Source organism: Brachycentrus maculatus, unplaced genomic scaffold (genome assembly GCF_059751285.1).
Source record: "Brachycentrus maculatus isolate JH-2025_06_01 unplaced genomic scaffold, ASM5975128v1 h1tg000436l, whole genome shotgun sequence".
In the NCBI taxonomy this organism is placed as follows: domain Eukaryota; kingdom Metazoa; phylum Arthropoda; class Insecta; order Trichoptera; family Brachycentridae; genus Brachycentrus; species Brachycentrus maculatus.
In genome coordinates, this window is record NW_028281184.1 from 315,001 (window position 1) to 334,388 (window position 19,388).

The 19,388-nt window shown below is 29.3% G+C and overlaps 1 protein-coding gene across 1 annotated transcript in view; it reads left to right on the top strand.

Moving 5' to 3' along the window:
- Positions 1-18,816, top strand: part of LOC148302603 (uncharacterized) — a 42,359-nt gene extending 23,543 nt beyond the window's left edge. Inside the window, exon 3 of the mRNA XM_088271352.1 lies at positions 18,713-18,816. Within this exon, the coding sequence (XP_088127478.1) occupies positions 18,713-18,816 (104 nt within the window). The remainder of the gene's footprint in view (positions 1-18,712) is intronic.
- Positions 18,817-19,388: the final 572 nt, after the last annotated feature.

Consider the following 19,388-nt stretch of genomic DNA (forward strand, 5'->3'; position numbering starts at 1 on the left):
TGGTTCTGTTTACTATTCCTGGAGAATATGATATATTTTACCTTGAACCAAAGATTTCGTTTACTCGATTCGAAACAAAGATGTTCTCAAAATCAATAAATATTCTAACGTAATTAATAGGAATATAATTCTCCCTTCGACCACAAAACAAGCAATATACAACGCCAACTTGATCCAAGTTAACCCCTAACTACTGGCCGGCTATGGGTAACATTTGAACAGTGTCGTCCGTCACAAGGTACCACTCCCTTGCCGTACATTACTTCATTTGTGATGTTACATGTTACGGCCCACCCGGCCATACATATTGTATCTATGCGGATTATAGAACTGACTTCAGTGCTGTTCTGGGTCAACCAAGAACGGAAAGGGGTCATAAACTGTCAACTTAGAGCCTAGCTTAATTACTAAGGGATCTCTTGGCCCATCGGATCAAAATGATTTTTTCTTGCGTAACTATAATGATGCGAGATATATTATATCAAATTATTTTATATTATTAATCAAATAATTAAAGGTTAGTAAAACAAATTTATGAGGCGAATATGGTTAGTAATAGAAGCAGAAGAAGACCGAATACCGGGAAATGATTGAATGGTACACTGAAATCAGATAAAGCAAATAAAAATCGATTAGCAAAAACTCTACAACAAAGTCGTGGCTTCATCCCTAATGTATGAATGTGAAGAATAAAGCTGGCAAATGATAAGGAAGGTAGGGAAGAAAAATACAAAACAAACACGCAGACAAATCTTTTTACATAAAAATCTAAATATTTGCTTTTAAAAAATCTTAAATCTCATAAAGTCACCTATATTTTTGACACAACGTTGCATTCGAATATAAAATAGAGTAGTTGTTAGTGATTATTTTCAAAAAATTAACCACTTTATGGGTTTTATTTCATTACACATGACTAGTTTCGAAAACTACAAATGCTTTCATCTACAGGTGAATAATAAATCTAACGAGAAAAAAATTATTCAGGTTTATATATAGACGTTGGTAGGGTAATAAAAAGAGAGGAGGGGGGTTAAGAAACGAGCCTTTTTGTAAAATACTTGTTCCTTAGTAGTATTATTGTTTGCATGCTGGTGTTATGATTGTCCTGACGAAGAGACGTAAACGTCTCGAAACCGGTAGATTAAAATCTCGATCAGCGGTTATATACTAACATTTCTAACATTGTCATACAAAAAAATGAGGAAAAAGAAAAAAAACAAAAGTTATTACATCACGAATTAGAAGAAATACTAAAATATTTCATATTCAAAAAAATTATAAACGTAAATTAGTTTTGCAACACCGTGTAGTTGTTCCCCAATGCAGGAATACCCGAGCGTTGTCGACTACTAAAGGGAAGTTTGCGTAATAATTTAGCCTTATCTGCGGAAAATATGCATCAGATTTAATATCCATGCCATGCCAGTGAATTTACCTCAAGTCTTAATTTCATATAAGCGGTTGCATGAACACAAAACTCTCCACTTGAACTTTCATAAAAAGATCGTTATGAATAATAATTAATATATTCACCGCAAACACGTTAATAGCATACATCTTCAACAGTAAAATGATCATTTTAACATAACACAAGCCACTTTCCTTATTTTTATAAGTATAATTGTTTCGATAATCTAATGAAAATAATTAACAAACAGTTGACAGGCGCCGTGGCGTAGTTGAGTAGACGCTTGACTGCATAACTGGCGTCATGGGTTTGATTCCCGCCAAGTACAAAAAATAATAACAAACATCTCCAACCCGCTTTTTATCCTTCAACGTCCGAAAGACACAACTCACAAATAAAAAAATGGATTTCATTTACGGTTTTTGAAAATGTAAAACAGGTCTATCAATAAATTTAAAGAAATGGTGGTATTAACTAAGTAATTTTTCATTTGAAATAATGAACAAAACAATTATTTTCTGAAAAAAAGGGTGAGATTAAAAAAAAAAACACCATACAATACATAAAATTATTTATTTATTTACAGGAGTTCAAGGTGGAAAAATCTGTGTCTAGTCCTGAGAAAAAATTAAGTCAATATTCTTTTACGTTTCAAGGCGTTTGGATTTTCCAGCCCTTGTTACGAAAAAAAAAGAACAGCGATCATTTTGCCCATGAATAAGAAAAAATCTCTTTGTTTTTGATACCTGAGGTGTGACGCGGAAGCACTATTGTCACAGATAACAAAGAATATCTCCGTGTCTGCGTACCCTTAGTATTTAAGAGCAATCACCAACCCCTTACCTACCCCTGCAAGGACATTAAAAAACAAGACATTTTTTGTACTTCTCTTTGTTTCCATTTTTTAAACGTATCTAACTGTGACATTTTATATGTGTAAATATATATATGCATATATATTCAATCGAATACAATGCATTGGGCGCTGTATCGTTTATTGTTATCTTAAACCCTGTACTTCGGGTATTTGTTCAATAAGCATTAGAATCACAATACTTTGAGCGTATTCAAATCATTGCTAACAATTCTGAGTTTCTCCATTTAGGGGTCATCTTAATATATATGACGAAGATAATGAAAGTTTTGTTATTAATAGTTTAAGTGTATACGTAGTAAGTTTATACGTAGTTTAAGTGAATACTTTATACACTTATAACATACTCAGACTTCTATTATCTTTATTGAGATGTTAAAATAGTGGAGTAAAATATCACTTTTGACCCCACTAGGCATTCAACCCGATATTCCAAGGATGTTAGCTACATGCACCACTACAAATATCCACTGCCGAGTATTTCCCATAAATTTAGATTTTTTTTTACAAAAATGCTTAATGGAGGACTAAAAACTGAAAAATAATCGGTAAATTATTTTAAAATATTTAAAAATGTACATATGCATAATCGGTAGAAGATTGATTGTATATAAAACCAAGCAATTATACATTAACTAATGGCCTAATATAGGGTAAAACGTATGAAAATTGTCGAGTAAATATGAGTTGACATTTACAAGTCCCATTAAGTAACTATAATTTTTGAGTTGTGTCGACATTAAAAAGCCCGTTGTTATTGAATACCTTGCCAAACTAAAGACGAAAGCAATACTGATTGGATTCTTGGGTCTCATTAAAACGGGGTAAATGAAGTGGAAGTGTTAATAAAGTGGAAATTTCAGTACAAGTAAATATTTTTGATTGCATCATTTATTTAAGATAAGGAAAAGAATAATAGTTAAATAGAAGTATAAAGAGTCTCAGAGCTAATTCTTTAGACTTCAAAATATTACATTTAAGTCTTGAAAACTCAGCTCACCCCAGTTTCTGCAAAATCAGCAGTTGAATTTTCATAATAGGCAGTTTTATGGTTTATGAAGCATTTTTCTGAGTTCTGTCATATCAGGTAAATTATAATACAATTTGTATTTTTTAAGGAATAACCCGTAAAGTCCCAACTCTTAGAGGCTTTTCTGCAGGTAGGATAGTAGAATAGAGAAGAAAAATGAGAAAAATACTCTGCATACACCAAACCGATTGAAAGTAAATCTTTCTTGGATTCAGAGTGCAATTGGAGGGAATCGAATCCACGACGCCAGTTTTGCAGTAGGACGTCTTCTCAACTACACCGACTAATTAATTTTCATTTTCATATTGTTAAGTCTAATAATTAAAATATCGTGAATGAATAACGTTCTTTTCCTTTGAACAGTATTATGGTATTTGTGCAATTTATTCTCTGTTTAATTCTGAAGTAAACAATACATGCTAGTATCTACAGTACCCCATTTTGCGAGGGAAATTTCGAACTTGTCATTTTTTAACTACATTTTCGATAACTTGGCATTTTTATAAACTCCTCAACCTTTCAGTTCATATTAAGCTGAGTTTTTGAGACTCAGTATAAGCTTACGGAGTTTTCCAGCAAAATTAAATTTGTAACGGCTTACGTAAATACTAGTGTAAAGTGTATTAAATCTTATTTCATTATGAAGCCTGTCTAATTTGAGTAAGACGTAGGTACACAAGAGCTGTCTTATTCAAAGTATCTTGAAGGACTCATCTTAATGTAATATTCCCTTGGAGATGTGGAAGGATTAGGGTTAATGGAGCCGAAGGAAGGGATGAAAATACTAAGTGGTTCCGGAACCAAAGATGACCGAGAGAGCAAACGACGCTCTTAACGAATTTAATTTGTGTGAAGAAATGTTATTTTGCAATTTTTTTGTTTGTTATTCGATATTGTTATTTCTAATTCTAACATAAAATCGCAACTTTTCAGAATATATTGCGAAACGAGCTTCATTAATTTAACATCATTATCAAACATTGCATAAGATAAACACAATGTATAAATTTTTGAAGTGGTACATTCTTCTTCATTCATTTCCGCTCCCAATGTTGATAAATGGAGTTCATAAACTGGCTACAGGGTCTTTTGTTGGCTGCCAGCATCCTTGCGTCTTTAGAATAGAACTACCGAAGAATTGTTAGTAGTGGTGAAAACTTGATACCTTGTAAAAAAGACAAGCTTAATTAAGAGTCTCAGATATCATGACAAGTAAATGGTCTAACCAACTAAATCACCTTTTCTTAACGAAATTCTCAGTCCTCTCAAATTCATACCACAGCACGCCTAAAATTATTCGCAGACATCTATTCTCAAAGCAATGTATACGACTGCTCTGGGTCCTCGTAAGTTACTATGTTTCACAACCGTATAAGGGAAAAGGAGCGAAACGAGCATTATATAGGTGGCATTTGGTCTAAAAAGTGGTGTACGCGGGTAGCTACTACTGTCAGGTTGACAACACTGAGCTACTGCTACTATCAAGTTGGCAATCCGAACGGATTCAACAAAAGCAGCCAACCGGAGCGCACCAGCGAGAATCGCCTGCTATCGCTTGGGTGCTAAAAGACGTATATTTTAGCTTCATATTTAATTTAAAGTTCAATAATCAATTAGATAAATTTATAATAAGTTAATATCAAATCGTAATCAAAGTGTAAAAATTTATTCAATAAACAAACTGTAAGTACGCATTTCTTTTAAATATCCTGCTCTGGTTTCCCGCACAATAACACAAGCACGAGGTGCCTAAAGTGGTATATATCAAGTAAAAATTTAATTTAAAATTGATAAATATTATTCAATATGAATCAATTAATTTACAAATACTTGATAATAATTTCAAGTACGTACGTAAATTAATTAATCCTTGACTGATTTAGTTAAAATAATGCTTTACTAGTTTTATTTGATTAAATAACGCGATGAACACCATTCTTTGATATTTATTTATTAAATGATTTGGCGTATAATTTGTGGAACTTCATTTTAACTTATTATTAATTTTTAAATCAAACACAGATTTTTTGAGTCTATTAAGTTGTATTTTATAAATGTTGTTATAATTTAATTTTTAAAACTTTCTCAAAAATAACAATATTGTACGTTTATTTAATATGGTAAAAAAATTATGAGTTCATAATGAAATTATTATCTCATACATCAAAGTGCCTTTATGTTGCTTTTATTTTCATGTAATGCGAAAAATGTTAGTTATTTCTTTAATCTTGCTGTTTTTAATAAAGATTATAATTTAAATACACTTGTTGTTGATATAAGATAAAAACTTAGCTTGTTACAAATTCTTGGAAAATATCTTGTTTTTATAATTTTAAATAACGTTCGTTAGTTATGAAAGAAAAAAGTTTAAAAAATTTTTATTTTTGCTCGCCGTTATTTTATTACAGGAATTTTTAAATATCCATTTTTTTCTTGAAATTAAATAGTTTATTATGTTTGGTAAAAAATCTTTCCAAGTGATGTATTTCTCTCCAAAAAAAATCAATTCATGTCAAATCTAACTTTAATTCATGAAAGTTAAAATATTCTTCAATTGTTTATTGTTCGTTTAGCACGAAAATTAATTTTAATAATAAACATTAAAATTTCATAATGTAAGTATTAATATACTTTCTAAAAATAAACATGTAAGTCATAATCAAATGCATGTAATGATCTTATTTTTAAATACACAAACAAAACTCTACTTAACCATTATTTATACATCGCATAACACATTAAAATGAGAGCTCTTTAACTATTGTCATCATCATCAGAATGATAGGTTATGCATAAGTTTGAAATAATTTTGTTTTATTAAAACTCACGTTACTCCTTGCTTTGGCATTTACTTTATGGAATAAAATGATAATTTAAACAAAAATATCAAACAATCTTAATAAGACCTCATTTGAGTAAAAATCTAATCAATAGTATTGAAAATTACAAACGTTCTCATCAGCACGTGAAAATATAAATTAATGTATTTTCACTTGATCATGAGAATGTCTGTAGCTCTCAAAAATAGTTGTACCACACATATTTGTGTCACACCAATAAACTCAAAAATGGTTTTATACAGGTGTTTTATTTATATATTAAAAATCAATCCATGGATTAAAAATACAAGCAAAAGACCGTTTTAATTTTAATTAACACTCGAGTTTGAGGGTTCAACCTTACGTAAGTGTCTTAGGCTAAGACAACAACATTTATTGATTGTACATTCTCAAAGACCAATTTAACAAATATATCCCCGTTGATACGACCAAATTACCTACATTCGGAGACCTACGTAGAAAGATGAATTAGCTTCGTGGGCTCTTTTAAAAGGATATTAATGATGATAAAACTTTTTACTGCACCGCCTCGCTTTTTGCCGTTCTCCGTGACAGTTTCCCATGGCAAATTGATTGCTCCACACGGTAGCTAATGTCGCAGAATCGATCGTCCATCAATGAGGGGGTAAATGTTTATTTGGAAAGGGTAAATATCATTAGTATTTCCCGCACATTTGCACAGAAAATATAAACTCATTTCTTTTATTTACCCTGCTGTAGTCTGGCGGTATTCGTTTTGATTAATATCAAATCGATACACGAAATCACCGATGAATGCCGGATTCGTTCCGAGGGAATCTTTTTATTATATTGATATTTACAGAGCGCTAAGTTATGCCATGTTAGCTATGTGATTTGATACGCTTTGGAAGTCATTTGAATCCTATATCCTTGTATCCTTGGCAGTCCGTAGTGTTAGCCATAATATTATATCAGAAATAATATTTTATTATATTTTTATCACATACAAATACAAACAAATATATTGATATAAAAATAACTAACATTTTTTATTAAATTCAGAAAATTAAGATATTTTTGTGTTTTAATCAAAAAGACATATTTAAACTGTGTTTATGACATGCTTGGAGTATTAAATAATATATTTTAAATCACCCAAGAAATAGAAAATCATGACTTTTAGCAGTGTGATACATTCAAATTTATTTTGACAGAATTTATAAACATTTTATAAATTTTTCACGGTTGTCTCTTTTTTAGTAAAAAAAAACATTTGAATTTAATCAAAAAAATTTTCAAAGGTTTGTTGTATAAAATATAAATATAAATAAAAATGACATTAATGCTTAAGATGCTTTTGATATTGCTGCCTTGAAGACGACTATCTTGCTAAAGACGATTTTCATTCTGGTTGTGTTGTATGAAGGTGCTCACGTTTCTGGTGATGATATTTACATTAAATCTTAAAATGATCCTGGTGCTATTGAAGAAGTTCCTGAAACTACTGAAGATGATTATCTAGGTGAAGAAAATCTTTATTTTATTGATCCAATTTTTTTTTTCAAAATAATGAATTCAACTTAATGTATCTCGTGACTCAAAAACGATTTAATTTTAGGAAAACTTTTTATAATTTTTTTTAAATATTTTTTTAAAGAATAATACTCAAAACTATCAATTTCTATATTTTTCTAAAAAAGTATCTGTCTGTGAACAAGTTGAAAATTAAGATAAAATATTTTTAATCTCATCTGGATAAGACGCTCTCACGGATGTATGCGTATATTTTTATTCCAAATGGCAAGTAGTATCTAGAATTTGTGGTCAGTGTATCGGAAACAATTTTTGCGAATTTGAGGGTCAAAATTGTCTTCATTTCAGCGGAACGCGATTTAATTTGCAGATAAATTACACTCCATTTTCCTGTTCGTAATTTCGCGCGGGAAAAATTTACCCCCAGGATAAATGTAACTTCATGCAAGGAAAATTAATGTCATGGGACTAGCTAGGGGATGAGGGGAGGGTAACATAAGTTCCTGAATTCTGATGCCTCCAACCTTTCAACTTTCGCTTGTCTTACAAATTTACATAAATATCGTTTTTTATGCCAGAAATTGATTTTAATATTTTACGAGAAGCGTTTTAATGCAATTCAAAAAATGTTATACTTCGCTCGTTTTGCATTTTTGGACACTTTTATGTTTAACGTTATTAGAAAATATTTATTGAAATTTCAATAAGGCATTCATGTACGAGTATACACAAATAATTAATTTTTATCGTAATACTAGCGATTTATTTTAAAAATTGTTATCGAATTGTAGTAAAGTGGATTTGAACCCAAAAACTCAGAGCTCGCGTGGGATACGAGAATATATATATATGTATATATATATATATATATATATATATATATATATATATATATATATATATATATATATATATATATATATATATATATATATATATATATATATATACATATATATATATATATATATATATATATATATTATATATATATATATATATATATATATATATATATATATATATATTTATATATATATATATATATATATATATATATATATATATATATATATATATATATATATATATATATATATATATATATATATATATATATATATATATATATATATATATGTATATATATAAATATAAAAATATAAACCAAAACAAACCTCTCGTCATATTGACGACTGTAAAAAAGTTTGACTATTTTTGTTTAATAAAGTGGTATTTTGGCACAGAGGGGTTAAATCGAAACGAAATATTTAAATTTTCGAGGAAAAAACACGTTTCTTTCGGGATACACTAAAATCCATTTGCCGACCGGATTTTGAATTTACGATCGCTACGTTATATAAATCCCACACCAAACCGCAGAGAGATCTATTAACCAACAAAAGAATGTAATAAATTTTCTCTCCAAGTTTCTCAACTAAATTTGTTAACAAAAAAAGCGCAGACAAGCTTAATGAGATAATGTTTATCCTTTAAGAAATATATTGTGACAGTATAAATAGGCCTTAACCCTCTGTTGTAAGCGATACCGAATAAGACAAGAGACGACTCAGTGTGTCTCGGAGCAATATTTCAATCCTTACATTTAATTTTAACTTAATTAAGATATTCAAATAATACTTCCTTGTGTTATTTTTTGACACCTCACCAAATATGAAGAAGAATATGGAAGTCTGGGCATTTACGGGGCTGACAACCATATTCCATATTCTTCTTCATCTTGATGAGATGTCAAAAATAATTTGAAAAATAACTCCTTTAATTGTAAAAAATCCAGATTTGTAAACAAGTATTTGGACATACTCAAAATAATGTAAATACTTACTTTGATTAAAGAAAACACTTGTTTTTTACCACTTGAGTTTAATATAGACTACATGTTTCAGAAGATAAACTTCCATCATTCAGGTCTGTATAATAACTCATTATTATACAGACCTGAATGATGGAAGTTTAACTTCTGAGACATGTTGTCTATAATAAAACTCAAGTGGTAAAAAACAAGTGTTTTCTTTAATCATTGTAACATGTCTTACCACAAAGTTATTGCCGAAACAATAAATAAAATAAATACTTACTTAGCTAAGATATTAAAATAAAAAATAAATTCACTTTTAATTGAATAAACTTACTCAAAATGTCTAGTAAATTGTTTTTCTCGCACATACCAATATAATATAGTCCACGTTTAAGTATTCAGTATTTACTAATTTTAACAAAAAAGATCCTTTGAACAATATTGCTAAACAAGTTGGCTGTGAAATCTAGTTTTCACAAGATAAGTTTGTTTTTTTTTTTTACATGGCACATGTCACGACATTAATGATATATGTAGGAGATCCAAATATTTCAGTAGTTTGGTTGTCAATCATGGGTAGAATGGTGAAAGTTTCGCGTGTGTAAAGTGATCACTATACTAGCCTATGATTTGTCAGAAGCCCTGTAAATGCCAAGACTTCCATATTCTTCTTTATATATCTCAGTGTCGGGTTGTGGTCCCGTGCATAGTGTCGCGGACTCTTAAGTCATAATTTCTTGGTTCGAATCCACTCTACCACAATTTGATATGTATTTTTAATAATGAGCTTAGGCTCACTGAAATAGTATGATATTGAAATTAAAAACACAAATATTTCTCTTTTTTTAAAAAAAAAAAGAAATATGTCAAATATGTCAAATATGTAAAAATACCTCCTATGTGAAGAAAACCCAGATTTATGAAAACATGGTATTCGGACTTACGTAAAATGTTGCTTTAAAAGTCTATTTAATGTTTAAGTCCTCGAATGCGAATGTGATTTATATTTTGCAGAGTACATACAGAGCTAAGAAGTGATAATTCACAAAAAAAACATTACAAATCGTTTGATATTAATTTTATTTGCATCGATATTTTAACAAAAAATATCTAATTCTCGTCCTTTTAGACTTCCTAATTTAATAATAGAAATACTTGCTAGAAGACGGAAGGAAGGGTAAAGAGCAATATTGTCGTGAAAAAAAAACTTATATATCTAATAGATACAATGCGGTCATCAGAGGGTTTTAGCCAAAATCAACCCTTTCTACGCGATTCGCCGAAAATGGAGGTTCGTGACTTCAGTTTAAGTGCCGGCCGAAGAGCTCACGTACATGTTTACCAACTTAAAGAGAAAAAGCCTGACCGTAAAGTTTAGTATATCCGTTGAGCCTAACAGGTAAATAGACGTAATCTAAGCCTTTATAAGAAACGGATTTGGAGTAATAGCGAACTCTCACTTTTGATTACTTTCATACGAGAAGCCATGATTCTCGGAGCTGAAGTTTACAACCAATAAAAGTATATGGCTCAGTTCGTGCTTGTAACAGATTATCGTCGTTCGATTAAAAATAAACCGGATAATTAAGCTTGTATGAACATTGTACAGATTGCTGATTAATACTAAGCAGAACTTAATTTTATTACTTAAATATCTGGACTTAAGTAAACTCATAAAACTAAAATAATATTTTAGTATTGCATATTTTAAATGCAAATTTTCGTAAGTCGATAGCGTTTTTAATATGTACATTAAAAGTATTGTTAACTTGTGGGATGGTAATAAATATAATATTCTCCTTATCATTCATCGTTCGCTTTGTGTAATAACATTCAAAAACACAATTTCATTTATACCGGTTTCATAATAACCGTTCCATCATCAGGTACGTGTATTTTTTCTTATTTATCATCCTACATGTATGTCGAACTATTTTAGCTTGTTTTGAGCTGCATATATGTGCTTGCCACTACAGTACAATGACGATCTATAAAATATCAAATGAGATAAACCTTTATGTTTTAACTATCTGTACACAACTACGTTTTGCTCTGTGGCTCATTCTGGTTTGATGGAAAATAATAAAAACAGAAATCAGAATTCTAATATGTTAAATTTAACAATGCCTATGAGTTATGAAAATAATAAAATAATAAAAAAATCTATGAAACAACAATGCAATCTAAAATATTGAAAATCATAGCAGCCGTAAAGAATGTTGCTGTTGACGGCAACAGATGGCGCTGCCATAGCGGAAGAGAATTGTTTTCCAAAATGAATAGGTAATTAAATACTCATCACATGATATGAATAAAAAAACGTATTTTAATGTAATATTGTCAACAAAATTTCAAAGAAATAAGTAATTTACTTTAGGAATATTATGATTTTGGGGCAATGAAAATGTATTTATTTTTTAAATATGAATAGATTCAGCCACAAAATAAACTTTCATATTTTTTTCACATCATGAAATCGTAAGATTTTAAATACCATCAAATTACGTTAACAAAATTTAAAAGAAATACTTTCGTGCAAAATAACAGCAACCATCTTGATAATCCGATCCGGTCCGTATTTTAACATGGCCGGAGGCTTAACGTCAGATTAAATTCATCTAGAAATTGTGCATTCGTTTTGGCGTAACATGGCTAATGTCATTATGTTAATGTAATGTTTCCGGCAGAGCGAGGCTTCAGGTGCTCGCGCTGAGAAGGGTGCAGGATACAAATTTTAACCCACCTTTTAAAACTTATTAAACACATAACAAGATTTGAGACGAATTCGTTTAATCTATAAAAATCTAAAAAAAATGTTCATTTATTTTAAATCTTAAATCAAAGGTTTTTTTTTGTTGAAAGATGTTTGTTTTTAAAAAGCTTTTATCACAATGGCAGCGCCATCTGTCACGCAATATAAAAAATTCTATTAACGGAGAGCATTTTCATGTATATATACACATATATATTTGTATGTATATTCATATATATATATATATATATGTAAATATATATATATATATGTTTATATATATATATATATATATATATATATATATATATATATATTAGAATATGAATTGAATTTATATGTATCAGGATATATATATATTTATATATATCCTGGTACATATAAATTCAATTTAACACATTTTTAGTAGGCCTGAGTAGCTTGTTGTTAAAAGCAGATATCAAGTTTTTTTTTGAGTTGGCTTGAACCTAAAAATTCTGAATTGGAATCCGCGACACTAACCACGGGATCACAACATAACCCTACCGACCTCTATTTGTGTAAAAATATTATATTTAAACAAATAACCCACAAAGCCTTCCTACCATAGGCTTGACTAAAGGTAAGATGGTAAAGCCTGGCGCTCTATTCTCTCTACCCACCCCTACGGAGAAGCGGCGTGATGGACAGTTAGTAAAAAAATGTATATTAGTATTACTTCCCCAATTATCGATCTGTCCCTTATTTACGTCCCGTATTAGAGAATTCTCCGTAGGGCTTCTCTGTATTTTAAATTTCAACTGATATCAACCCTCCCAACAAAAGACTGTTCGTTCCAGAGAGTCTCAAAGAGATTCTGTGAAATCTTTATCAGCCAAATGGAAACGAAGAGTGAATTTATTCATCTTGTCACTGACCGTGTTTGGCAATCTCGACGAATTAAATGCAGAATGTTAAGTAAAAATACCCATCCCAGCTCTTATATTGGACTTTAGAAATACAAAGTGGAGCGAATGTACGAGAAATTAGAGATTCGAGTAAATCACTCGTAATTGAGTGGATCAAATTCCGTGATGAAATTCTTCAGTAACATTTTAAACATTTTATTTATCTTTATATTCTGAAATGAGTAAAATAGTTCGGAAAATACTACCGAAAATCTTTTTTGATACCTTTTTTGACTCATAAAATACACAAAATATGGAGGAATGGCGGTCATATTTTAAAAATTTACAATATGTTTACTCGTTTTTTTTTTCAAAACTAAATGTTATTAATACTATTATGGGAGAAATGGCTTATTCGTATTTGTATCACACACTATAAATGTATAAATATGAATATCATACTTAAAAATACTTAACACACTCGTGTGTACTATTTTGTGCATACATGAACTGTAAATACTTAATTTTTCAAAATTCCATTAATTGATTCGGCAGTCACTTTGTGATAATATTTATACATTTTCAATTTGTACTTAAATTAGTAAAAACCACATTTTCTAAAATCTACCGTGACATCGATGCATTCCACAACATTTTCGGAGTTTTTAGTGTTTGAAAATGATGCAGCATGGAAGCTGAATGCGCTAACCATAACACTACGGAAGCGGAATAATGATTTATTACTCAATCAAAAATAGAATAATATTATGAAATGTGTGACAGATGGTTTGACCATGTTAATCAAATCAGCGAAGAAAGAACAGTAAAAAAATTGATAAGGCGAATGTAGATTTTCTTATACAAGTCAGGAGTCAGAATTATCGGTGTGTGTATTTAATATTACTGGTTCCTCAAGCGCAAGAGTGATCACCTTTCATTCATGTGAGTATCCATCAAAATAATACTGATTCAATACGATGCATTGCCCTATGCTTCATTGGGTGCAGATAAGGGTTAGAATAAGAAGAAGTGTATGAGGAGATGCATGATTCTCAAAGAGGAGAAGATTGTTTGCAAATACAGATTGGTGTGGCATTATATTTTCACTGCCTACCCCCGCGGAAAGCGGCGTGATGGCAAGTAGGTTTAAAATAAATAGTGCTCTAGTTACGTAAAAGGTTAATTCTTTCCAACGCGATCCTAACTCATCGCGCGCTGTTTTATGTTTCACAGCATTTACGGCGTTCGTTGAAGAATGCTAAAATAGGGGAAACACGGAACACGCAGCCCAATTCTTACGTTTTGCTTGACCTTTGACGTAAGCCCGTAGTACTTAAGAAGCCTCATAAATTGTTGAGAAGATTTTTTCCCTTACTAAGTCGTAAAAAAAATATTTTTTCACGATTCAACTTCGGTCGTTTCAAATATTTACTATAAAACTTTGTTTTGTACTTAGGAAATCATTAGTTTATTAATGGATAATAATAAGCTTTTTCTTTTAACAAAAAGTAATAAAAATAAAAGTCTTTTTAAAACGTAAATGCATTAAAAATCATTGCGGATAACCATCCTTATGAAAGGGATTGTAGCGTTTTTCCATAGTTCACTGAGATATTTTAACCCTGTAAAACAATATAAATTTATTTTTTAATTGATTTAGTTAGTCGACACAAAAAAAGACTGTCTTTGTTTGTGTCGGTTGACGTAGTCTTACTTTCTAGATTTTGGAACATTATTTCGATTAAAAAAATATGCCTGAAATTGACTCTAAATAAAAAAATTATTTTCTAAAGTATCTATTAGTAAAGTAAAGTATCTGTCCGCCTCCGCAGTGTAATGGTCAGCACGCTCGGCTACCGTTCTGGAGGTCCCGGGTTCGATTCCCAGGGGGGGTCAAATAAATATAAGTGATTTTTTCACTGTAATATTTATTCAATATTACCCCGGACTGGTACCTGAAGCGGAGGACTGATCACCTTTCCTTCATGTGTAAACGGTCAAGATAACTCTGCGTTTATATGACGCAGTGCCCTATGCACCATTGGGGTGCGGATAAGGGTTTTATTATTATTATTAAAGTATCTAAAAGAGCTGTGCATTTTAAACGAATTGGTTGGTGGACGTCTCGCTCATCTAGCCCACTAATTACAAACAACTGTACATGTTTATGATTCAAACTTTACATGTAAAAAATGGCTTCTTTATATGGGACACAAGAGTCGTCTGTAGTAGATCACCCCACCTCAATAAAATTAGCTAACATATTATTTTTGTAGCATACTTGACAATTTTTCACTGTGCTAAACTATACTTTTTTTATTTATTGTAACTGCAGATAGTTGGTAGAATTCCATTTTAAATTTTTGGGTAATATATCAAAAATTAAACATGGTAATTGCATTGAATTCGACTTTTATTTACATATATATGATAATATGTGACGCGTTTCGTCTTATTAAGACATTATCAAACACGTCTTATTTTCGTCTTATTGAGTTTTTGATAATGTCTTAATAAAACGAAACAAGTCATATATTATATGTATATTAAAGTAGAACTCAATCCAATAGCATTTTTAATTTTGGATATATTACCCAAAAATGTAGGTATTTTCTTGTTTTGTTTTTATTTTATTTTTTATTTAAACTTCATGTACAGAAAATAAATAAGTAAATTGGCGGGCTTATTGCTAATAAGTTATATCTTCCAGCCAACCAAAAACAGACTGGTGATATTGATCAAAACGTTTGATACTATATATAGCTGTTTGCAATCAGAGGGTAGATAGTACTTGAATATAAAAAAAAAACATAAATTACTAATAAACATATAAAAAAACATAAATAACAAAAGATGAAAATGATGAGGGCAAAGGAAAAAGGGAGTTTAAGGAAGGAGGGAGAGGGAAAAACTAAGGGAGGAGGTTTGATGGATTCTAATGATAAATAGTTTTTATAACTTTATTTTATATTTTTTGTTGTAATATTTGTAATTTCAAAATAAAATATTAATTATGTTAATGAACGTCTAGTCACGGGTTCTTCCTAATGAGACGCTCTTCAAAAAATAAAATGTGTATTGTAATAATTATGAATAAATAAATTATAATATAATTGAATAACAACTTTGACCAGTAACACCAGTCTGTTTTTAGTTGTTTGAAAGCGATTGCTTTTTAGCAATAAAGACGCCAATGTGCGTATATTCTGAAGAATTTTAATTAATAAATTATTCGATAAGGTTTAATCTAATGTGCACAGAAATAAAAGATTATCAAAGAAAAAACAGTAATATCTTTAGCAGCGTTGAACAAAAATGTTTTAAAAGGTCTGAATAGGTATAAGGTTGAATTGTGTTCTTAGTTCAAAGACGTCAAAGAAAACAAAGGGAATAATATATCAGCATGGATATCGATTACTCCAAGATACGAAAAAACAAGAAAGTAACACCTGATTCGTACAGAGAATGAAACATATACATTACATTAATAAAAGTGTTATTTTACTTTAACGTCAGAAAGAATTAGGAACTCAGAGTGACGAGATATTTTTCCACGTTTGTTAAATAGAAAAACACCATAACTGACAATTTTATAATGTAAGAAAACCTTTTTTACCTTGATATCTAAATCAACGTGATATTTTTATGTCAGTACATCCTTATCAATTTCGAGATATTTTGTTTGAGAAATCAATAATGAATAAAATCACAAAAAGACATTCATTTCTACAAATTCTCAGTAGTAGGAACAATATGTTGTGGTAATGAAAAATAATATGTGTTTAGATTCCATATGTATCTTAATTTTCCATACCCATTATCTCCCAATATAATGAAGCTTTCTACAAAATATATGTCATAACAAAAAGAAGAGCTAATAGAGGAAAGCATTACGAAATTATTAATATATATATATATATATATATATATATATATATATATATATATATATATATATATATATATATATATATATATATATATATATATATATATATATATATATATATATATATATATATATATATATATATATATATATATATATTTATATATATATATATATTTATATATATATATGTATATATATATATATATATATATATATATGTATATATATATATATATATATATATATATATATATATATATATATATATATATATATATATATATATATATATATATATATATATATATATATATATATATATATATATATATATATATATATATATATATATATATATATATATATATATATATATATATATATATATATATATATATATATATATATATATATATATATATATATATATATATATATATATATATATATTTATATAAATATAAAGTCGGCGGGTTTCGAAGCTAACCGCTCCTTTTTCAAGACCGATTAATACTCATAGTTAATAATAATAGTACTTATCAGTGTAGAAAAAGAATCGGTTAGCTTTGAAGCGGTAGAACATTAAATATTAACAGTGATTTTAAAAAAATATTTTAATTACACAATTTTTAAACATAAATAACTACCTTTTTTTCATTTTTTTCATTTGCGACGTTTTTCTGAAAAGGCTTAAAAATTGTCTAGTCATCCAGTGGCAAGATCTTCTGTAGAAACAGATGTTCAGGCGGTTTGGAAATCGCTTATCACTCCGGCAGGGCTGATGCTAATAATGTCCCAAACAGAAAAAAAACTACCCGAGCGTGATTTCGTATTTTAACCCCGGTAGAAATTTTATTCAGCCAACCGTATTACACAGAATGGCAACACTTATAATATTGTTTATGTAGGCACATTAGTATTAAAAACATGTTTGTGCCATTATACAAAACCGGTGCCGGCGTTAATACATCCATGTTAGTCACACAATATATGTTTATGACTACATACCATATGTATGAAGTCGTAACGTTAAATCAGAACGTCTTTGTAACATGATATCGAAATACGTTATTTCAACTTTTTATTCACCGTATTAGTTAAATTCACAATGAAAATTATTATGACATTATAATTAATAATTTTATTGACATCTCAATATATGAAAGCCATAAATTGTCAAAAAAATAAAAGGATTTTTAAAAACTAAAAATATTATAGGTCGTTAAAAATTCCAACTCGGTCATATTCATTAAATATCACTCTGGGCAACTACAAGAAACGTAGGACTGATCGATCACTTCACCTTCATACAATAATCTATCAAGATAATATCTTGTCAAAACAATGCAGTGCCCTATACACTATAAGTTAATGGTTTAAAGAAGAAGAAATACATTTTATAAATATGGCTGTCGCTTTGTAAATTTTTTTTTTTTTTTTAAACTTTAATTATCACTTTAAAGGTTTGAGAAATAATACTATTTCTCAAATCTATTCTGGCACATACTTCAATGCATAATGTGTCATTTTAGGTATTTGAAAATGATGCAAAATGCGTAAAAATACGCGTCACAATAGATTTGAATTCAAAATGGTGTTTTCAAACAACGAAAACACTAAAAATGAAGTTAATTTTTAATTAAAAATATTTTATTAAAAAAGAAGTCTAATATTCTTTACGGTTATCAGAAAATTCATCTAATTTTAAATTAAAATAATCCATTTTGTTTTCAGTGGTTTGCTCTGAAGTTTTCTTCATAAATCTCGACATCTCGCCGGCGTCGGCGCCCCGGCGCTCGGGGAAGCAAGTCACGTCGCGACGGAGTGACGGAGAGTGATTCCGGAATCTATGACACTAATCAGTGGCTCCGCAAGAAACCCTGTCACCAACCATTCCGCAATTTGAGCTACTGCAAATTTAATTAAAAACATTTCAATACGATTCAATCGAAGAATTGAGATCATTGATAAGACTCCACGGAACGTTAAATAAGATAATTCAGAAGCGCGTTGTGATAAGATTTTTTCATTCAAAATTCTAATTGAATTTACGTTTTAAAATCTTTTTATTGAAAGCTCAGATTCTTTTGTATGTTATTTAAATTTTCATTTTTTAAAGATCTAGTAATTTTCGAATATGCTGCATATGACAGAAGCTTTAAAATCATAGTTTCATGGGACTTAAGCTGATATTTTATTAATGTCATTAGTTTCCAAATAACATGTTTTTCAATACGTTCATCCTAAAATAGAGATATTCAATCATTTTTAAAAATTAATACAAACTACTTATAATAAATAAAATTTATTCGTAGTCATGTTGTGATAATATCTATCTATTTTTATTGACATTTGCAAGTATAATTTAACACTGGTATTTACCAAGTAAATATGAAATCAAAAATGATGA